Source organism: Salvelinus fontinalis, chromosome 31 (genome assembly GCF_029448725.1).
Source record: "Salvelinus fontinalis isolate EN_2023a chromosome 31, ASM2944872v1, whole genome shotgun sequence".
Lineage (NCBI taxonomy): Eukaryota > Metazoa > Chordata > Actinopteri > Salmoniformes > Salmonidae > Salvelinus > Salvelinus fontinalis.
In genome coordinates this window covers 23,799,019-23,822,176 of record NC_074695.1, presented here as the reverse complement: position 1 = coordinate 23,822,176, position 23,158 = coordinate 23,799,019, and the positions used below count along the sequence as shown (strand labels likewise).

At 42.3% G+C, this 23,158-nt stretch overlaps 1 protein-coding gene across 2 annotated transcripts in view; it reads right to left on the bottom strand.

Annotated features, from left to right (window-relative positions):
• Positions 1 to 17,406, bottom strand: part of LOC129829871 (uncharacterized) — a 31,823-nt gene extending 14,417 nt beyond the window's left edge. The window contains exons 1-22 of one of the 2 annotated variants that reach the window (XM_055891857.1): positions 17,300 to 17,406; positions 15,544 to 15,691; positions 13,094 to 13,239; positions 12,692 to 12,914; positions 10,778 to 12,570; positions 10,062 to 10,233; positions 9,216 to 9,275; positions 8,184 to 8,251; positions 7,225 to 7,380; positions 6,518 to 6,601; positions 6,250 to 6,402; positions 6,047 to 6,154; positions 5,757 to 5,892; positions 5,400 to 5,510; positions 5,244 to 5,285; positions 5,032 to 5,111; positions 4,764 to 4,876; positions 4,380 to 4,648; positions 4,025 to 4,170; positions 3,713 to 3,803; positions 3,357 to 3,505; positions 3,103 to 3,188 (exon numbers count right to left, since the gene is read on the bottom strand). In XM_055891857.1, coding sequence (XP_055747832.1) covers positions 3,103 to 3,188; positions 3,357 to 3,505; positions 3,713 to 3,803; positions 4,025 to 4,170; positions 4,380 to 4,648; positions 4,764 to 4,876; positions 5,032 to 5,111; positions 5,244 to 5,285; positions 5,400 to 5,510; positions 5,757 to 5,892; positions 6,047 to 6,154; positions 6,250 to 6,402; positions 6,518 to 6,601; positions 7,225 to 7,380; positions 8,184 to 8,251; positions 9,216 to 9,275; positions 10,062 to 10,233; positions 10,778 to 12,570; positions 12,692 to 12,914; positions 13,094 to 13,239; positions 15,544 to 15,673 — 4,316 coding nt within the window. In that variant the 5' untranslated portion in view covers positions 15,674 to 15,691; positions 17,300 to 17,406. The remainder of the gene's footprint in view (positions 1 to 3,102; positions 3,189 to 3,356; positions 3,506 to 3,712; positions 3,804 to 4,024; positions 4,171 to 4,379; positions 4,649 to 4,763; positions 4,877 to 5,031; positions 5,112 to 5,243; positions 5,286 to 5,399; positions 5,511 to 5,756; positions 5,893 to 6,046; positions 6,155 to 6,249; positions 6,403 to 6,517; positions 6,602 to 7,224; positions 7,381 to 8,183; positions 8,252 to 9,215; positions 9,276 to 10,061; positions 10,234 to 10,777; positions 12,571 to 12,691; positions 12,915 to 13,093; positions 13,240 to 15,543; positions 15,692 to 17,299) is intronic. The other variant, XM_055891858.1, reaches the window with a different exon arrangement.
• Positions 17,407 to 23,158: the final 5,752 nt, after the last annotated feature.

The following is a 23,158-nucleotide window of genomic DNA, read 5'->3' as shown; positions in this document are numbered from 1 at the left end:
ATAAGTTGGGTGAATTTTGGCCCATTCCTCCTGAGAGATGGTGTAACTGAGTCAGGTTTGTAGGCCTCCTTGCTCGCACACGCTTTTTCAGTTCTGCCCGCAAATTATCTATAGGATTGACGTCAGGGCTTGGTGATGGCACTTCAATACCTTGACTTTGTTGTCCTTAAGCCATTTTGCCACAACTTTGGAAGTTTGCTTGGGGTCATTGTCCATTTGGAAGACCCATTTGCGACCAAGCTTGAACTTCCTGACTGATGTCTTGAGATGTTGCTTCAGTATATCCACATAATTTCCCCCCCTCATGATGCCATCTATTTTGTGAAGTGTACCAGTCCCTCCTGCAGCAAAGCACCCCCACAACATGATGCTGTGACCCCCGTGCTTCACGGTTGGGATGGTGTTCTTCGGCTTGCAAGCCTCCCCCTTTTTCCTCCAAACATAACAATGGTCATTATGGCCAAACAGTTTTATTTTTGTTTCATCAGACCAGAGGATATTTCTCCAAAAGTAGGATCTTTGTCCCCATGTGCAGTTGAAAACAGTAGTCAGGCTTTTTTAATGGCAGTTATGGAGCAGTGGCTTCTTCCTTGCTAAGCGGTCTTTCAGGTTATGTCGATATAGGACTCGTTTTACTGTGGATATAGATACTTTTGTACCTGTTTCCTCCAGCATCTTCACAAGGTCCTTTGCTGTTGTTCTGGGATTGATTTGCACTTTTCACACCAAAGTACCTTCATCTCTAGGAGACAGAACGCTTCTCCTTCATGAGCGGTATGACGGCTGCATGGTCCCATGGACTTGCATACTATTGTTTGAACAGATGAACGTGGTACCTTCAGGCGTTTGGAAATTGCTCCCAAGGATGAACCAGACTTGTGGAGGTCTAAAAAAAAATGTCTGAGGTCTTGGCTGATTTCTTTTGATTTTCCCATGATGTCAAGCAGAGGCACTGAGTTTGAAGGTAGGACTTGAAATACATCCACAGGTACACCTCCAATTTACTCAAATGATGTCAATTAGCCTATCAGAAGCATCTAAAGTCATTACATAATTTTCTGGAATTTTCCAAGCTGTTTAACTTATGGCTGCAGGGGCAGTATTGAGTAACTTGGATAAAGGTGCCCATTTCAAACGGCCTCGTACTCAATTCTTGCTCGTACAATATGCATATTATTATTACTATTGGATAGAAAACACTCTCTAGTTTCTAAAACCGTTTGAATTATATCTGTGAGTAAAACAGAACTAATTTTGCAGCAAACTTCCCGACAGGAAGTGGAAAATCTGAAATCGATGCTCTGTTCTAGGGCCTGCCTATAAATGGGCTTCATATATATTAGTATACATGCACTTCATACACCTTCCACTAGACGTCAACAGGCAGTAAGAGAAGAAATGGAGTGTGTATAACATGATCTGAGGTCGAATAAAAGCTCTTGGCATGACGTGACCCCAATTTCCTGTTTCCTGGAACACGCGAAAAGGGACCTGGTATTGCCTTCTGTAAAGCTGTCGTTATAGACGACTAATATCTCCGGCTTTGATTTTATTTGATAAATGTGACAATATCATCGTAAAGTATGTTTTTTCACAATAGTTTTATTAGATTATTGAAATTTTTTCGGGACGTTAGGCGTGTTGCTTTGTCTGCCTTTGTTCAGGAAGGAGAGCTTCGCGCCACTTTGCTAGCTTTCCGTGCTAATTGACTGGAGAAGAGGACATTCTAAATCCAAACAACGATTGTTGCCGACAAAGGACCCCTTGTACAACATTCTGATGGAAGATCATCAAAAGTAGGATATATGATGCTATTTCATATATCTGTCGAACATGTGAACTAGTAGTTTGCGCCCAGATTTTGGGCACTCTCTCGCTATAACTAAGCTGGATGTCGTAATGAAGTTATTTTTTAGAATTCTAACACGGCGATTGCATTAAGAACTAGTGTATCTATAATTTCCTACACAACATGTATTTTTTAGTAACGTTTATGTATAGTTATTTGGTCAGAATAGTTGAGTGTCATAAAAATATCCGCACATTCTGGGAAAAAGATGCTACGTTAGCACAATGTATAACCACTGATTTCAGCTCTAAATATGCACATTTTCGAACAAAACATAAGTGTATGTATAACCTGATGTTATAGGACTGTCATCTGATGAAGCTTATCAAGGTTAGTCAAAAATTATATACTTTTGCTGGTTTGTTACGATCGCTAACTTTTGCTGCTGGTAAATGGCTTGTGTTTCTGGCTATTGTGGTAAGCTAATATAATGCTATATTGTGTTTTCGCTGTAAAACACTTAAGAAATCGGAAATATTGGCTGGAATCACAAGATGCATGTCTTTCATTTGCTGTACACCATGTATTTTTCAGAAATGTTTTATGATGAGTATTTAGGTATTTGACGTTGGTGTCTGTAATTACTCTGGCTGCTTCGGTGCTATTTCTGATGGTAGCTGCAATGTAAAACCGATTTATAGCTCAAATATGCACATTTTTCGAACAAAACATAGATTTATTGAATAACATGTTATAAGACTGTCATCTGATGAAGTTGGTTCTTGGTTAGTTAGGTTGGTTTTGTGCATGCTACCTGCGCTGTGAAAAATGTCTGTCCTTTTTTGTATTTGGTGGTGAGCTAACATAAATATACGTGGTGTTTTCGCTGTAAAACATATTAAAAATCTGACATGTTGGCTGGATTCACAAGATGTTTATCTTTCATATGCTGTATTGGACTTGTTAATGTGTGAAAGGTAAATATTTCAAAAAAATATATTTTGAATTTCGCACCCTGCACTTGAAGTGGCTGTTGTCATATTGTGCCCGGCTTTGGGCTTGCAGCCCAAAGAAGTTAAAGGCACAGTCAATTTAGTGTATGTAAACTTCTGACCCACTGGAATTGTGATAAAGTGAAATAATCTGTCTGTAAACAATTGTTGGAAAAATGACTTGTGTCATGCACAAAGTAGATGTCCAAACCGACCTGCCAAAACTAGTTTGTTAACAAGAAATTTGCGGAGTGGTTGAAAAACGAGTTTTAATGACTCCAACCTAAGTATGTAAACTTCCGACTTCAACTGTATGTTTACCTGTTCATGCCCGGGAGGTTTCCCCAGAAGTAGCGAGCTCTGTGAGCTGGGCTCACTTTTACTGCATCGATCAGGATGGGATTGCACTGGAAACAGATTATTAGTCATTATGAAATGAATACGCAAACATACAGCCAAATGTATTGACCAGAGAGACAGTGAGAAAGAGCCAGAGAGTGAAAGAAGGAGAGAGAGAGACAGGCCTCATTGACCATGAAATAGCATCTTCTTATAGAAATACCTAGTATCTTTACCTCAAGGAAGCGACAGATGTCAGCCTTGTCATGACCGCTCATGGCCACCACATTTTCAAAGAGCCAGAAGAATGGCCGATCATCATCTTCCCTTGGCCTCATCATGGTCAGCATCCTGTAATATTCAAAGAACAGCCTGCCTGTGCCCTCTGGAAACAGAGAAAACCAATGAAACACCATTAAAACACTTTTACTAGGCCAATGGAAAGGTAAGCATGTACATGTAACAGTAGGCTACTCTGTTAACTGCTGATAAAACAATGTGAAAACGGACTGGATAAAGTGCTTCAGACATTTGCTCTCTACATTGTCTCGTAGAAGCACTCTTTCTACTTTGAAGTCAGGAGGTTCCTTACCAAATATGCCCTTCCGAGCAGGGTTGACGCAGGCCAGATCATTGCAGGGGCTTCCTCCAATCAGGAGGTCAAAAGGACCCCATTCAGCCAGCTAAAGCAAACACACAGACACACAAAGGTTACCCTCTAAGAAAAAAGGGTTCCAAAAGGAAAGGGTTCTACCTGGAACCAAAAAGGGTTCTTCAAAGGGTTCTCCTATAGGGACAGCTGGAGAACCCGTTTAGGTTCTAGATAGCACATTTTTGTAGAGAATGACCATAGGAGTGTGTGTGTGTGTTCTAACATGAATGTGTGTGTGTATGCTGAACTCACATGTTTCCTGGTGATGGTGCGTACGTCGTTGATATGCTCTATCTGGCCCTGGTGTTTGATCATACCCACAGCAATCGAGTTCCCACAGATCTCAGAGGCAATGTAGCGTTTTATGATGAAGCCCAGGTCTTTGAGCACCAGGTACCCTGCAAGAGCACAGTGGTCATACACAGCCATCCAACACTATAAACCACACCTAAAAAAGACCAAACCCTGACCTTTCTACACACAGTAACCTGTCAGATAACAGAAGAAACAGCTGCCATTGCATACATCCTCGTACAACACATCACAATCACTCATCTGTAACAATCTCCCCAAGAAGAATGAAAGCCCATATTGAGAATGTACAAACCTGTGGCAATCCCATCAAAGAGAGACAATACCCGGATGGGTCTGCGTTGATGTGCAGGGATGGAGGGATACATCCTGTGGGGTTCAAATTCAAGGGCACTGTTGTTGACGAAGAACTCTTGAACACGCACGCTCCAGTCAGGCCGTAGCTTGAGTGATCCGTTGCACTGGGATGGTAAGCACATGAAGCAGCTCCATGGGTCCACGTCCTTCAGCTGGTTAAAGGTTCCATCGCCAACCAAAAAGTTCAGGCAGTCCTTACAGAAACACCTGAGAGAGGAAGAGAGAGAGAGAGAGAGAGAACGACAGAGAGGATATGCATGTAAAAGAGGAAATGGGAGTGAAAGAAGAGAGAGGGGAAAATGTATTCTTGAACAGTGCTTACCTGCAACAGCTGGCATTGCCACACAGAATGACCTCTTGGCCAGCACAACAAACAGTGCAGTAGGACTGGTAGCCATCTTCGTCGTATCTGTACAAAGTCTCAATAAAGTTCTCCTGTAAAGGTTACAAAGGGACAGCTTTACCATGAGGATGAGGGTAATTAATGTCAACAATCTTTCAAATGATAAGCAGACATTATCTAACATGTCTATGTTTACATAAAAAAACTGAACAGTCATTAAAGGAATAGGAAGACGTAGTTGGTTTACCTTACACTTCTGGCAGAGACTCCCTTCAAACAGTGGGTGGAAGGTGTGGATTTGGGGAGTTCCACATGATAAACAGAATTCTGAGGTGATACAATAATTAATTGTATACATTAGTATAGTAAAATTACTGATTCCATTATATGCCATCTTTCAAAAGCGCAGAGAAATACAGAGCAAGAAAGTACAATTACTGTGGAAAGAAATCGAAATACCTTCAATTTTCTTGCCTTTCATAACCTCTTGTACCATTGCCCCTATGAACACCAAAAAATTAATTGAATTGATGTAAATATAATTATTTAGTGACAGAATAATTAGAAATAATGCCCTCATTAATGAATATGGATTACGCTGGGTATAGGACTTACCTCTGCTGTAGCCCTGATTCCCAGAGGAGGGTCTGTTCTTATTCACAGACTTCTTCTTAGCTGGGGGTTGGTAGTCTGACAGAGCTGAGTCTGAAGATTCTGCCTTCAAATCTTTGGAAATGAAACAAAACAAAAAGAAACTGAGATGACCTGCTAATACAAGTGTAATTACAGTGTTACTACACAGGAATAAGTGTTACCCTGTTGTAGAAATATAATAGAAGCAACACAAAGCACTACGGGGTGAAGTTTCACCTAGGTACAGAGCTTGGTCAGCTTCCCCTCCCCCAATCCTAACTTTAACCATTTGTGGGGAGATCACCGTCTTGGAGCATCTTCACTCTAAACCACATATACCTGCAGGGGCTGGGGGGTTGAACCCATCTGGTCCAGTGGGCTGGAATCCACTGTGGGCCCACTTCAGCATCAACTTAAGCTCCTCTTGTTTATTCCCCGCTGCAAGAAAGGACTTCTCACAGCGATCACCAGCCAACTGCATTGACATGAAATATGAGTGGTGAGTGATGTGGTGCTTTGTGGTATCATACAGTATGGAATATTGTGATATATATGTTAAGGTAACAAACAGTGATGTACAGAGCTTTACATTAGAATGTTATACAGTGATAAAATAATTCCAGCCCCACCTCAAGGACCTGGTAGATGGCATCTTTGTAGGTGGGCAAGCTGGCATAGGAATTCTTGCAGAAGCACTTCGCAAAAGCTGCAAAACGCAGAAGCCTCCCTGTACAGATCTAAAACACAAAAGAAAAGGAAGGATTCAGATCAAACATCAATCTGTTCTGCAGATCAATCTTGTTATTTACAACGAGTCAAGTCAAGTCCTCACCTCGGAAAACATGCCGTCTCCAAACCACTCTACCCGGCGCATGGATACAGGCGGTGTTTTGTTGGACTTCCAGAGCACCACCAGTCCAGGCCACCAGGAGAAGCACTTCACCTTTCCCCACACCAGCTCTCCAGTGGGGAAACCCTTCCCATCCTACAGGGTGAGACCCCGGGAGATGGAGGGTTATTCACATGGGTTTACATGATAAGGAAGCATGTTGCCATGTATAGCAAATATTTGTGATACTAATTGTCGTGAAAGTAGGAACCTGGTAATCAACGCCCTTCTTTGCTGCCCTGGGACTCAGAGTAGACACATTGGATGCTGATGTTTGATTCTCATTCTTCAGGGGCTGAAAATCAAAAAATATTTATGCTTGAATACACAGATAAAATATTCTGAAGACAATGACAAACACATTCACAGATTAACCTGAAAAATGTAAACAAAGACACTTGAAAGGTTGTCTAATGGGTGACTACAATTGTAAATATCATTTTTTTCCTTCTACATGTAATACACTACTCTGGTACTTGGTTTGTCAGCATTTATTTAAGCAACCCAATCCAGCTGACCATGGTGCACAATTTCAGAGTATTGAGAATGATAAAGGTGAGGAAATGTGAGACTACCATGTCCATAAAAAGTGTTAGAAGGGAAGTCAGAATGTTAGAAGCCGAATCACAAGAGCCACGCACAGACATGATGATGTGCCAATGACAGCCAAGCACACCTTTATAACGAAATATACATGTGCTCTTGTTTTGACAGTACTGCGCCTTTCACTGTCCCATTCGCCAGAGGTCAGAGGGGCTCTCCTACAGGCTGGTGGGCGAAGATATAGGAGGACAGGCTCATTGTTATGGTTGGAATGGAATTAATCCATGTGTTTGATACCGTAGCCATTACAATGAGCCTGTCCTCAGGTATCTCTGCCCACCAGCCATCACAGGTAGGAGCTCTGAGAGTACCTACCGTCGCAGCCTCAGACTCCTGGTCCCTTTTGCTGTCGTTGTCAAGAACCTGTGGCTTGGCCCAAGCACCAGCATCGGCACCAGCCTGAAATACAGTTCTCGCCTGTGGCTTCTGGCGTAAACTGCTCTCCCAGCCATAAATGCCCCTAATGTTGCCCTGAGGGACAACACGCATGCACACACACATTACACACATCGTGCGCACACACACACACACACATTTACACATTCAAGCACTCACATACACTCACCTTCTCACATCCAATAACTAGCCCACTACTACAAACCATAAAACAGACCCACAAGAAAAAAATTGAAATAAAAAGATAAAAAAGCTACTGATGAGGTTAGTTTGTTAGACCAGGGTGAAAAGCTGGCATGCACTTGTTCTAGGCATAGTTTAAGGTTTTTGAATTCAAAGAATGTAAAATCTTAGAGAATGGTTGATTGGACAAGCAACAGCAGAGTTAGGCATACTGCTGACCTCGATTTAACAAGGCCTGTAGAGAAAAGTTTACCATAATGTCAAGATTTGGAGACATCCATGCACACAAAAGATCCATGAACGCTTTGCTTTGTTTGATTTGAAAGAATTATATTGTTTCCATTGTCAGGTGCTGTCACATGCAGTCTATTTGGGGTTTAATTTGTCACCCCCCCCCCCCCCACTACAGCAAGGTAAGACCATGGTAAAAACAAGCATAGCCTCCAATATCTATGTCTGTTTTCTACTGGGAAGCTCTGTTATGCGAAGTTGATTATGAGTCCCAAGAAAACAATAACGTCACTGACGTAGCTAAAGTCCCAAGAAAACAATAACGTCACTGACGTAGCTAAAGTCCCAAGAAAACAATAACGTAGCTAAATCTTAAGTTACCATATTTGTCGAATTGGTTCACCCAATACTGCCAGACATGAAATATGGTTAAAAAAGAAAGAAAAAAGAATACTAAACATTACCTCCATAGTATTTGTCCAAATGACATCATCCTCAACGAACACAGTATTGTCCTCATTCTTTGGTCCATCTACAAACACAAATTGTATTAAACCAAATAACATTTTTTATTCAGAAAATACATGAGTTTTGCCTGAAATTGTCCAAAAGTGAAAAGACAGAGCATAGACAACTAAAGAGACAGGGTTTCATTGAAAAGCATTGAGGGAAATTTGAATTTCAGTTTACATTGACTGAATTTAAATGGAATTAACCTCAACCATGGGAAGAGCAGTAGGCGGATTGTGAAGCATTCTCTGGTAATGTGTCACCTGTACACTGCTTAAATGGAGTACAAAGGTCCAATACAGCTGTTTTTTTTTTATCTCAATAACAAATACTTTCTTAAGTACCCTACAGTGATTGTTTTCAATTAAAATGGTCCAAAAAAAAGAAGAAGAAGCAGGCCAAAACTCCATCCAACCAAAACAGGCTGAAATTTCAGGCAGTCTTTTCAAACAGCTCCTAAACTAACTGGGCATTATTATCGTGTTCACAATTTCACAGTATAATTTCAACCTCATAGCGTGGAAATACATAGAAAACACAGGAAAATCACTGCACTGGGCTTTAAAGGGGTCAATCAGCAGTTGAAACAATAACAAAGTGTTGTCCCCGCCACTGTTTTGGTAGAAATCTGAGGGACGGAGCTGGAGAAATGTAACCACTTTAAAATTCATAGACAAGTCTATGGATTCAGAGACTGACCATCCATGATATCAACATTATCATTTTAAGGCTTTACAGTGTTTGCTTACATTTACTTTGTTTACAAACATTGGAGTAAAACAAGCTTATTTTTTGGGTTCTGATAGGAAAATACAGTTGAATTAAGCTCACGAGGCATTTAGAAGTTATATTCTTCAGGAATCAATGGGTACATATAATTCATTTATAAGTCCAAATATGGATGTAGCAACTGCTGATTTCCCCTTTTAAGTGATCTAGATGATTACCAATGATCAACTTCAGTAACTGTCAATATCTTATCTTACTGATTATCTTCTGCAGCCGCACTGTGCATGGCTTCACTGTCCCATTAAGGTAATTCACCTCTGGAAAACAACACATTGATGCTTCCATTATTAAACAGGGATCCTGTGATAGAAGTATGTGAAACACTGAGAGAATAAATGGACAGTGTAAGATTACAACCCATATACTACTGTAATATGCCATCATGACTACAACATTAGATGATTAGATTTGTAGCTGTTTTGGTGCCATGTCAAAATGCACTTTTGCTCTCAAGGCTTGTGCATACCAGACAATGATAAGGGCACCACACACATGCAGAGATGATGACAAATGGTTTCTAATATGTGACAGAGCCCATGTCAGGGTATTTGCATGCACACGTTTCGAAATTCATATGAGAGGCATACAATTACAGCTAACTCAACCAATGGTATGGTATGTTAATAGCATCCCCTCTATTATAATACCATCCCCTTTAAATAACAATAATGATTTCTCACAACAACAAAAAATATGTCCATTCAGTCTGTTAAACTTACACAACAACTTCTATAAGACTGTCCAGAAATGTAAACCTGAAGCATGCTCATGCTACACTAACCTACCCCAAAAATGGAGAGCTGCCACCATCCTGAGCATTTCAACCCATTAAAGCTAACCCTTTCATGTGTTAATCCACGTGATAAACTGCTTACCGGTACACACACACAGACTAATGCTAAACCAAAATGGAGATGTACCTTAAACAAAGCATTTGAGTGCTCTTGTGGGTGCTACTCAACACATTATTAATACACGTAATTATTATAATTATATCACATTCTATTAAATTCCTATCCCAGTCCCCTAATGAAATAACGTACCTGATGGAATCTTTCTGGAATGATCTCGACTTTTCTTCTTCCTGCCAAGCCCGTTGACACTTATGTTGTCTGAGAGAGTGCTATCATTGGTAAGGTCTACTTCCTGAATGGAGTCCAGCTCACTGTCTGTCACACTGTCAGCGAACTGGGCAGCATCCCCATTCTCCACAGCCTGAGAACACAGACACAAATAATATAGATGCAGATACTCACACACAGACACAGACACACACACACAGACACACACACACACACAGTGTCTTTGGAAAGTATTCAGACCTTGACTTTTTCCACATTTTGTTAGGTCACAGCCTTAATCTAAAATTGGTTACATTTTTCCCCCACATCAATTTACACACAATAGCCCATAATGACAAAGCAAAAACAGGGTTTTAGAATTTTTTTCTAATAAAAAATTTAACTGAAAGGGCCTCCTGGGTGGCGCAGTGGTCTAGGGCACTGCATCGCAGCGCTAGCTGTGCCACCAGAGACTCTGGGTTCTGCAACAGAGCCTGGGCGCGATTGCTGAGGAAATGTTTTTATTTAATCCATTTTAGAATAAGGCTGTAACATAATAAAACGTGGAAAAAGTCAAGGGGTCTGAATACTTTCCCGAAGGCACTGTAAGTACATAAATGGGACAGTACCAACGCAATAACTTCCATGCAGGCATGCAGTGACATACAAGTGTGTGATGCTTTTTATCTTTCACATACCTGTGTGAAGACCTTCTGAGCTTCAAGTGGGGGGCAGGGCATGGCTAAGAGGGTCAAAATAAGTTTCCTGAAGATGGTGGTCGACCCAGAAGCCTTCAGCACAGTGCTCCAATGTTTTTCCAGCGAGGGTGCTGCCGAGTCATTCTGGGCCCCTCCATCACATCTGTTTTCTCCCTCCTCTGCCAGCTGGTATTCCAGGAACTCCTTGTTCAGCTGGCCGATCTCCTCGGGTGAACTGCAGAGTCCCAGTTTGGCCCCCAGCTCTCCCACAGCCTTCCCCGTGACCTTCAGCCTGCCCTGAGGGCTCAGTAGCTGGGCCATGCTCCTCAACACGCCGTCACTAAGAGGCAGCCCCTCCGCTACGCTGGCTGTGAGCGCTGTGTAGAAGGACAGAGCCTGTTCCTGTAATAACTGCAGGGCTTCACTTCCTGTCTCTGATGACTCACACAGGAAGTCCTCCACTACAGCCCCACCCATATTCAGCTCTGCCCCTGGCAGGTGGAACTTTGTGGTCTTGAGGAGAAAGGCGTCACGTTCCTTAAGGAAGCGCACGACGGCTTGAGGACGGAGGAAACTGGAGGCATAGGAGCGCAGGAGGCCGCTGGCATCCTGTAGGATCTGCACCAAGTCTGCCCGGGCTGAGCCCTCATGGTGATGCAGTCGCTCCTGGAAGACACGGAGGGGCGCTAGGGCCTGGTCCAGAAACATGAAGATAGCCCTGAGTTTGGGATCCTGCAGCTGTGTGCAGATCAGCTTAGCCTTATTATCTATGTTATCCTCTTTGTTACAGGAGCTGAAGTGGGAGATGAGATCGGTCCACATTCCCAAAACCTTCCTGACTAACATGCAGAAATTAAGGCAGCAGGTGGTGAGGGGAAGGGTGAGGCCATCAGTACCGCTAATGCTGGAAAACAGTTCCTTCAGGTTGTCATCCTTGGTGGAGCAGGAGGAGTAGTGGGAGTAGATATCTACAATAAGCTCCTGGGCCTGAGTGGAGAGCTCCGACACCCCAGCATGGCAGGCTGCATCAGCCACTCCATACAGCCCACTTAGCATCACCATGTTGGGGTTGAGTTCCCTGAGTTGTGAGCATATTGACTCTGAGGCAGAACCATTACCATCTGAGTAGAGAGCAGCGAGGTTAGCTGCAGGAAGCCCAAACCTCTCCAAGTCCTCCACCAGAGCTGCAGCTGTTTTCTCTCCAGCATTGTCATCATTTGGAGGCTGCAGAACATTCAACAGCCTGATGCAGTGCCTGGCTGCCTTTACATCAAAATATCCCACTAGAACCACAGAAGCCATGTCAGTCTGACCTAGCACCACCCCTCCATACATGTATATGCAGTAAGGAGTCTTTTGGCAGGCAGACACTATGTCCTCCGGGTACTGTAGTCCCAGGACATACTGGCAGTATCTGTTAGACACTTGGTCCCCAGCCCCGGAGGGACCAGAGACACAGTTGGCTTGAATGAAGCGAAAGACCAACTCACTACATGGTGGAAGGTCGCTGCAGCTGCCCTGTCTGCTTTTCCCTGACTCTGGCGTTAGGGTGCCATAACTGGCAGTCAGGGAAAGCTTGCGGTGCTTCTTGGACTGTGAGTGACACTTCAGGTCAAATAGACCTGAGTGATAGATGTTGAGGTTAAGATCGCACAGACTGCAGTAGGCATAGATCTCTCCCAGAGTGCTAGCCCCCACCCAGGAGTAAGTCTCATTCCATATATCCTCATAAATAATAAGTTTCCTTTGATACTTCCCTAAAGCTTCTTCATCCGTGTCGGTTTCCAACCCCCCTGTTGAAAAAAGGAAAACACAAATTGATTAACACAAAAATATCAACAATAATCTATCTTCTATAAGGTCATAAACAGCACAAATAATATTTCAACCCATGATATGTAAAATACTGAACACCTGATTGACTGGGGCTGCGGCTGGCAGAATTGCGACCCTTGAGGTGAAGTCTCTGAGGAGAATGGAAGCGGAATTTGGCAGGCTGGATGTCCTGGCCCTGGCGAGCCTCCACAGGGTTATACACCTGCCCTGCCAGGTTAGCCTGGAAAAACTTCTTGAACCACTTCAGGAATATGAAGTTGGGCTGGAACTTTCCGTTTATCAGCTCCTCCACTGGAACAGGCTAAAGGGGAGGGAGTTGGAACAATAAGCAAATACCACAAAGAAACTAAGGGAGAATCCCTCTGCCCATATATAAAATATTAACGTACAGTAAAAAAAATCCTTGACTTAAATGTGATGGACAAAAAGCTATGGGTGTAAGTAATTTATTTTCAGAAACAAAATGGGGTGTAGTCAAACCTTGGTGACACCAGTCTTGTTGAAGCCAGCTTGGAGCATATTGTAGTTGTGGAGGAAGTCTGACATGTCCTGGGCCTGGAACTTCACTGTGCCGAGGTCGATGCACCCAGGGAAGATCCAGTCCATCAGCTGGCAGTAGCAGGAACCTTCACACCACACCCACACAAAAGACGTTTAAGACCCTCTAGTAACCAGGGAGAGCAGTACAGAATAGAGGTCGACCGATTATGATTTTTCAATAGCGATACCGATTATTGGAGGACAAAAAAGTCCGATACCGATTAAATCGGCCGATTTATATATATATATATATATATATATATATATATATATATAAAATTTTTAAATATATATATATATCATACACACACACTTTTGTAATAATGACAATTGCAACAATACTGAATGAACAATGAACACTTATTTTAACTTAATATAATACATAAATACACACATGCACACAGCTCTGAAGTGATAATGATACTGAAGAGTCTGCTTAGGAGACAAATACTCTCAACTGTTTGAATAAAAATAGAGTTTAAGTTACCTGTGATGAATGTTGAAAACAAAAACTTTAATTTCTATATGCAGGAAATCCTATTTTAATAATGGGCATGGTAAGAATTGACAACCAAAGTGCGAGTCATAATTCCCATGACACCTTTTAGCAAAATCTGAAAAGCGGTTCCTTCATTTATTCCATAGGATATTTTTAGATTCACTTAAAATAAGGTCTGTGTTTCGTGTAAGCTTACATCACCGTGCCAATTGTATAACTGTGTAGATATCCATAGGACAAGGTAACTCTGATCAATATTGGCTAAATATAAGCGAAGATAAAAAAAATTGTATAGTGGATTTATTAAAATATGTTGACAAACGTTACCTTATCCTAGTGAGATTTACACGGGTATCAAAACATCGAGGCGGTTTAAGCCTGCACGAAACAGACCTTATTTGAAGTAGATCAAGACATTGTCTATGGAAGACATGAATGGTAAAATAACGAAGGAACCCCTTTCAAATTCAGCCGCAAGTTATTACAGGAATTATAACGTGTCGACTATTTCTCTCTAAACCATATACCTTTGACTAATCCGGAAACTATCACCTCGAAAACAAAACGTTTATTCCGTTCTGTACTTTATCTAACGGGTGGCATCCATGAGTCTAAATATTCCTGTTACATTGCACAACCTTCAATGTTGTCATAATTACGTACAATTCTGGCAAGTTAGTTCGCAAAGAGCCAGGCGGCCCAAACTGTTGCATATACCCTGACTCTGCGTGCAATGAACGCAAGAGAAATGACACAATTTCACCTGGTTAATATTGCCTGCTAACCTGGATTTCTTTTAGCTAAATATGCAGGTTTAAAAATATATACTTGTGTATTGATTTTAAGAAAGGCCTTGATGTTTATGGTTAAGTACACATTGGAGCAATGACAGTCATTGATTGATTGTTTTTTATAAGATAAGTTTAATGCTAGCTAGCAACTTACCTTAGCTTACTGCATTTGCTAACAAGCAGGCTCCTCGTGGAGTGCAATGTAATCAGGTGTTAGAGCATTGGACTAGTTAACTGTAAGGTTGCAAGATTGGATCCCCCGAGCTGACAAGGTTAAAATCTGAGGCAGAACGTTCCTAGGCTGCCATTGAAAATAAGAATGTGTTCTTAACTGACTTGCCTAGTTAAAAAGATTAAATAAAGGTGTAAAAAATAAAAACAAAAAAAGTAAATTAAAAAAATTCTGCAAATCGGCGCCCAAAAATACCGATTTCCGATTGTTATGAAAACTTGAAAATCGGCCCCGATTTAATCGGCCATTCCGATTATTTCGGTAGACCTCTAGTACAGAATAGCCTGTAGTCTCCAACAGGTCAATCACGAGCTACCAGTAGCTCGCAGCCCAACTACGAGTAACAATTCTGAAGGTACATGCAAATTTCACATTTTCCACCGCAAACTGTCATAATCAAATCTCACAAGTATCAGACACTGCAAGCTCCCAGCTACTTTCTAATAAATGTAAAACTGACATTATCCCACTCCTGATTAGTCACTATTGGCTTAAAAAGACAAACCGAACACAATATCGGCCAATTAAATGGCAGAGGACATGGTGCACTACTTTCTCTTGCATACTAAGGACCCGGGGAAGAGTTTGCAGGGGAGAGTAAGAGAAAATAACGTGCCTATTTAAAAGCTAGAAAATAACGAGTAGATCACGACAGGTTACATTTTTTTAAAGTAGCTCTCATGCTAGAAAAGGTTGGAGACCCCTGCTATAGTGAAACATGTGCTTTTCAGCAGACATTAGAGAGAAAGGTACCTGTCCACTAAGTGTCAGGAGTCTACGTTTTTCTATATGACAAAAGCATTGTAGACGGCTCTAGGATTCTTGTTATAGCATAGAAATGAAGCTGCGTGACCTAGTGAGACAGTACCTGAGCATATCTGCTCCACCCGGGTGAATTTGATGTCCAGGGTCTTATTGAGCCAGTCCAGCAGTTCAAAACGGCTGCATTTCTCTGCAGTGGCATCTGGGGTCTGGTCCAGGTCCACATTTGTCGCCATTTTTCTGTTATTTAAAAACTGACATAAAAACAGAGACATTTCACATGGACGTCATAGCATTTCTTTCAAATATAACATTTGAACCTCTGTAATATTTTTTTTATAAAAGTACTGGTTTCAAATGTTATACACCAACAACTAAATGACAATCCTTCTGTATTTAAGCATATATTTTCTTGGGTCAAATTTGTAATTACCAGTGTCACATTTTGATTTCTTGACAACAGTATATCTGTCATCTGAAGCCATAACAGCCCCCAATCAGGCAAAAAGAAGATGGGGACCACTCTTTCATAGGAAGGTCCAAAGCTCTATGTTGTCATAACAACTGACATACCTATTCCATAATTAAACCAACCCTGTTCCCCTTCAGGGGGCAGCGTAGGGTATTGGGGTAGACAACAGACCAATGGATGAGGCCATTCAATCTTTTGTTCTACAGAGAAAGGGCTGCTTGACTTTTTGTTGTTGTGTGGCAATAGTCAAAGGACAGTTCTTCTCCAAATCAATCCTACTATTTTACACAACTTATTTCAGTAATATTAGGCGCTCCTTTATTAAGGCCTAATGGTTGTACAATATTAAACAGACCCCTTTAGGGGTTCATCATAAGACTGAAGGACTCGGAAAAGGGAAACTGCCAATGCAACGGGTAGTTTATTAGGTTTAATTAATGTGTAAGTATATGGGTGTGTTACATAGGCGAATTCAAATGATCAGATCAATGGGAGAATATTGCAGGCACACGTTTGCAAAACGTGCAAACCACATTGCTTTCCCTGTCTCTGTTAGTTCTTAGTTCGACACGCTGTGTCACTAGTTACCATAGCCACAGTCCTAATTTTGGCTAAACACGCCTCTTTCTACAATTTATCTTATTAAAATTGGATTTTAAATCTAACTCTAGCCCGAACCACACTGCTAAGCTTATGCCTAAACGTAACCTTAAACTACAACCAAAAAGCACATTTTTGTTTTTATGCATTTTTGTGGCTGTGGTAACTAATGACAACCGCCAGCTGGTTTCATTTCTCTCCCTTCCCATGTGTATAAAGAACTCTCGCGGGGTAATTTTTGCCGCGAATGTTCCATGCAAAGGAAGAGCAGTGCAGTCTTTTCTTTATATTTTCTCCGATACAGGTTATTGCCAGACATGCACACTGCAGCTCAGGATGTTAATACTGTAGCCTAGCTTCTATTGTCAACAAAGCTGTTGCCTTTATACTGGTGGGTAATCCAAGACATTATGGCACTATAGGCTACTGTACTTTTTTCATCTAATCTTGTTCTTCAGCATTGCCATCTAATCTAATATTCCCTAACAGACATGTAAACAAATACTGTAGACCTATAAATTATAAAAGACAGGGCATTACTTTTACTGACATTGTATGATCGGAGTAAGCATGCCGGTTCCTAGGCAGTCGACTTGTCTTTTGTGTCGTCAACCAGTCTTTGTGCTTTTGTTAATAGGTGGTAGTAGACCAATTGGCATACACAATGTTGGCTTTAAGCAATAAATATACACGTAATCATAGCGTCAACATTCGTGTCGTGGCGCATGCGAAGTCGTACAGTGAAGAATGATAACTAGTGGCTTTAAAATATGAATCATGGGTTACCTACCTTTGTTGTCCTTCCTCTTGGTAGACTGCCACCGGGTTGGAGAACCACGGGCTTCTTCCCCGATACTCTCTGATGACGTCTCCCCAACCTGGCTATTTGATTGGCGGACTGTACGAAAAGGGGACGTCCAGTATGGCTATACATACAATGGTAGCTAGAGTTAGAAAAAATGGCAAGGCCCAGATGTTGAAATTGTGCAAAATTATACAATTGTATTTTATTCGCGTTTGCTCGACGATTTATGGAAACACTGTTAAAAGCTTGTGCGTAATGTCCCGTTGGCGACCGCGGTTGATCGGCGCGAACTTTATTGCCAGTTCTTGACGGTTGGCCGACCAGGAAAAACCAGTCGTGGGCTATAAAGGGCCTCGTGCTAGTGCTAGACTTGAACTGAAATAAATTCGAGTAGAGACCACACCCCAGGCCGTGGCCATGGTAACCACGTAAGCCCTGGGTGGTACAGAAGAAAGGGGGCCTCGACCCCAGGAGAAGGGTCCCCACAACATACAAGGTACCGGCGGCCACGGCTTGACAGCGCTGCGCCGCCTAGGGGAGGGATCTCATCTGGGCCCCGAGGGACAGGACGGTTATTGATTCGGAAGACAGGAAAAGGCGAGCTTGTACAAAGGACCGAAGACAGCTTTTTAACAAAGTGACAATGTTTTCATGTCTTAAAAATGTTTTACTTTTGTTAAATCATTTGTACACATTTTAAATGGTTTTTACAGATTGGATATTTTACAAGAAAAATTTATTTTATTCATGTTTGTTTCTATTGTTTTTAACAACATGTAATTTTTAACAAATTTAAATGTAATATTTAACTGTTGTGTTTTATGCTTTTATGCCATTTTATGTCTATTTATTTTCTTTTTTATTTCACCTTTATTTAACCAGGTAGGCTAGATGAGAACAAGTTCTCATTTACAACTGCGACCTGGCCAAGATAAAGCAAAGCAGTGCGACAAAAGCAACAACACAGTTACGCATGGGTTAAATAAATGTACAGTCAATAACACAATAGAAAATCTGTATACAGTGTGTGCAAATGAAGTAAGGAGGTCAGGCAATAAATAGGCCATAGTGGCGAAGTAATTACAAATTAGCAATAAACACTGGAGTGATAGATGTGCAGATGAGGATGTGCATGTAGAAATACTGCAAAAGAGCAGAAAAAAGCAAAAACACATATGGGGATGAGGTAGGTAGTTAGTTGGATGGGCTATTTACAGATGGGCTCTGTACAGCTGCAGGGATCGGTAAACTGCTCTGACAGCCGATGCTTGAAGTTAGTGAGGGAGATATAAGTTTCCAACTTCAGTGATTTTTGCAATTGGTTCCAGTCATTTGCAGCAGAGAACTGGAAGGAAAGGCGGCCAAAGAGGTGTTGGCTTTGGGGATGACCAGTGAAATATAACTGCTGAAGCGCATGCTACGGGTGGGTGTTGCTATGGTGACCAGTGAACTGAGATAAGGCGGTGCTTTACCTAGCAAAGACTTAGAGATGACCTGGAGCCAGTGGGTTTGGTGACGAATATGTAGCGAGGACCAGCCAACGAGAGCATACAGGTCACAATGGTGGGTAGTATATGGAGCTTTGATAGACATTCATCCAATTTGGAGGCTATTTTGTAAATGACATCGCCAAAGTCAAGGATCGGCAGGATAGTCAGTTTTACAAGGGTATGTTTGGTAGCATGAGTGAGGGAAGGCTTTGTTGTGAAATTGGAAGCCTATTCTAGATTTAATTTTGGATTGGAGATGCTTAATATGAGTCTGGAATGAGAGTTTACAGTCTAGCCAGACACCTAGGTACTTATAGTTGTCCACATATTCTAAGTCAGAACCGTCCAGAGTAGTGATGCTAGGCGGGTGTGGGCAGCGATCGGTTGAAGAGCATGCAGTTAGTTTTACTAGCGTTTAAGAGCAGTTGGAGGCCACGGAAGGAGAGTTGTATGGCTTTGACGCTCGTTTGGAGGTTTATTAACACAGTGTCCAAAGAAGGGCCAGATGTACAGTATACAGAATGGTGTCGTCTGCGTAGAGGTGGATCAAAGAATCACCCGCAGCAAGTGCGACATCATTGATATATACAGAGAAAAGAGTCGGCCCAAGAATTGAACCCTGTGGCACCCCCATAGAGACTGCCAGAGGTTCGGACAACAGGCCCTCCGATTTGACACCCTGAACTCTGTCTGATAAGTAGTTTGTGAACTAGGCGAGGCAGTCATTAGAGAAACCAAGGCTGCTGAGTCTGCCAATAAGAATAAGAATACGGTGATTGACAGAGTCGAAAGCCTTGGCCAGGTCGATGAAGATGGCTGCACAGTACTGTCTTTTATCGATGGTGGTTATGAAGGGAAGGGAATGAAGGGACTTTGCAAACAAAACTGGCCAAGTTCCTGGTCTCCTACCGAAACACCCCACATGCCACGACAAATGAAAGCCCAGCCGCACTGATGTTCGGGAGGCCTCTCCGCACAAATGCAGATGGATTATCCAGACTGCCGTGTAGAAGAGAAAGACAAAGGAGTGTGGATGCAGTGGACATTTTCCATACCGTTCAGCTCGAGGCACTACCGGTCACAAGCACAGTGATCAAACAGGAGACAAGAAAAGATGTGACCTTGTCAAAAGTGTACACCTACACCATGTCAGGATGGCCAGCTACTGGCAGAAAGGAGCTGACTCCGTATTTCCAGCGGAGAAATGAAATTACAACGTACCAAGGATGTTTGATGTGGGGATTGAGAGTCATGATACCCCAGAAATGCCAACATCAGGTTTTGCAGCAACTACATGAAGGTCATGTTGGAATTGTCAAAATGAAGCTGCTCGCAAGGAGCCACTTCTGGTGGCCAGGTCTGGATCAACAGATAGAAAATATGGCAAAGAACTGTAGCGGATGTTTGGAAACCCTTCACATGCCTGCTCCTGTCCCAGTCCACCCTTGGGAATGGCCCACAGAGCCATGGCAGAGAATTCATGTGGACTACGCTGGTCCCTTTGAAAAGCACATGTTTCTGGTTATAGTTGATGCCCATTCCAAATGGCCAGAGGTGTTTTGCACTGACTCCTCCACCTCAGCTCAGACGATAGAGTGTCTCAGAACAACGTTTGCACGCTTCGGATTGCCGCTGCAGCTAGTAAGTGACAACACGCAAGCTTTTGTAAGTGACGAGTTTACAAGATTCATGTCAGTAAATGGAATCAAACACTCAACCTCAGCTCCGTACCACCCTGCCACCAATGGGCTGGCAGAACGCTTTGTGCAAACCCTAAAGCAAGGACTCCGGGCAGCAAAACGAGATGAAGGGACTTTGCAAACAAAACTGGCCAAGTTCCTAGTCTCCTACCGAAACACCCCACATGCCACGACAAATGAAAGCCCAGCCGCACTGATGTTCGGGAGGCCTCTCCGCACACGGCTGGACCTCATGAAGCCTAACAGGCGTAATGAAGTGCTGAATAAACAAGCCAAGATGCTCTCCGGTGGCCGGGAGCGCCATCTCCAAACAGGACAGGAAGTGATGGTGCGAGACTACAGAAGAGGAGGGAAATGGACAAGAGGGACCGTACATACACAAACGGGACCCAGAACTTACCAGGTTCAAGTGAGCCCAGACATAATGTGGCGGCGTCACATTAACCAAATGCATTCCACGGAAAACAGCACAACAATCGAGAAAGAACAGGCACAGAGAGTTCCTGAGAGTGACACACAGGGAACTGTAGAGGACGGTGGAGCAGTAAAGAGACCCCAGGCTGAAAGAAGGGAACGTGTTGATGAAGGTGCTGCTATAGCAGAAGCTATAAGGGAGCAAGCACACACTGAGGATGTTCAGGAGCCTCCAGACAATCCTAGGCGCTACCCAGAACGAAGGCACCGTCCACCAGACAGACTGGACTTATAAACAAACAAACAAAAACTAACTGTTCAAGTTCAAATTAAAAGATGCAAAATAACTACAACAAGTTCTGGGAAGTGTTTCAGTTGTGGTTTGGTAAAAGTAACTCTGATTGTATAAAAGAAGGAATGTTATGTTCTGTTAATTACTGATGTCCCCTTTAAGAATGGAGCACCCTTGGTCATGCGCAGTGTTGTTCTATGTTATTCTGGCGCTAACTGATTCCAGTAAAATGTGAAGCTCCAGTTCCATTTCTTGTATTCAGAGTCTTTCTTATTATATAAATAAGTAATAAGAGCTAAGACACTACAATATCGTTTAGGACCTTGAGCGTGGCTGAGGTGCACTCTTGACCAGCTTGGAAACCGGATTGCATAGTGGAGAAGGTACGGTGGGATTCGAAATGGTCGGTGATCTGTTTGTTCACTTGACTTTCGAAGACTTTAGAAAGGCTGGATTTGGGTGAAGGAGAAGCGGGGAGGCTTGGGCCAGTTGCTGCGGGGTGTGCAAAGCTGTTGGCCCGGGGTTGAGGTAGCCAGGTGGAAAGAGTGGCCAGCCATAGAGAAATGCTTATTAAAATTCTCGATTATCATGGATTTATCGGTGGTGACAGTGTTTCCTAGTCTCAGCGCAGTCGGCAGCTGAGAGGAGGTGCTCTTATTCTCCATGGACTTTACAGTGTCCCAAAGGTTTTTGGAATTAGTGCTGCAGGATGCAAATTTCTGTTTGAAAAAGCTAGCCTTTGCTTTCCTAACTGACTGTGTATATTGGTTCCTGACTTCCCTGAAAAGTTGCATATCGCGGGGACTATTCGAAACTAGTGCAGTGCGCCACAGGATGTTTTTGTGCTGGTTAAGGGCAGTCAACTTTGGAGTGAACCAAGGGCTATATCTGTTCTTAGTTCTACATTTTTAGAAAAGGGCACGCTTATTTAAGATGGTGAGGAAGTTGTGTGATGAAATGACGTACAAAAATATATTTGAACTGTTTTTAAAGGAAATGCAACAATAAAACTTTTCCAAAAGAAATAAGTTCCTGAACTAATTTTGGGTGCTGGTACTGATTTATATTTAGGTGCAGGAGCTCCACAGTACTTTTGAGCTAACATTCTATAAGAGGAACAGGAGCTCAATCAGAACATTTGAGGTGTTGGCACTCGGCTCTGGTGAGCTCCTGTCCAAGTCAAGCACTGGATATCACAAAGGTCAACATATAGCCTAGCATAAAAGACCAGACTACCCTGAAATAAAAGGAAATCAAACAGACTAACTAAATTGAAGCAGTTTTTTGGGCATTGTAAAATGTACAACACCTAGGCTAAATTGCAAAGCCAGGCATTATTGACATGTCCATCCCGTGGTTTAGAAGATAGCGGTGCATGCTCGAGGAGTTGGCCCGGGTGCTTGCATGTGGACGGTTGAAAGTGGGCGACTATAGTTTGGGCTGCAAATGGACAATTTTGGGATGGATAATTAAATCATAATGAATCATATGGATGAACCAGCCATTTTTTATTGATACATTAAAAACTTTTGTCAGTCACTAATTGGCAGAAAGTAGAGTTGCAGTGAGTCTGGGCAACTACATCCAACTACATCGAGTTCGCCATCTGTAGATACTTGTAAAAAAATATTTCATGCTTCCCTTGTACCTATGTTTGTGCTGTTAATTTGCAAGCTTTTCTTTGTGTGCTGAAATCTGAAGGTTTTGATAAAAAATAGCATTTTATGTGACTCCTGCCAAGGTAGCCATTGTTTGTTAACAGAGGAGCAGCCCATCATTGCACAGCAGATATTTTAGTTTGGGCAGGGGATGCATAGAATATTTTTTTTATAAAAAAAATGATGTATTCCAAATCCAAGTGACAACTCTATAACAATCAGGACAAGCACAGGTACACAGAAGGCCCTAAGCGTTTAAGAATGGATATTTCTAAAAGTATTGAATGGTA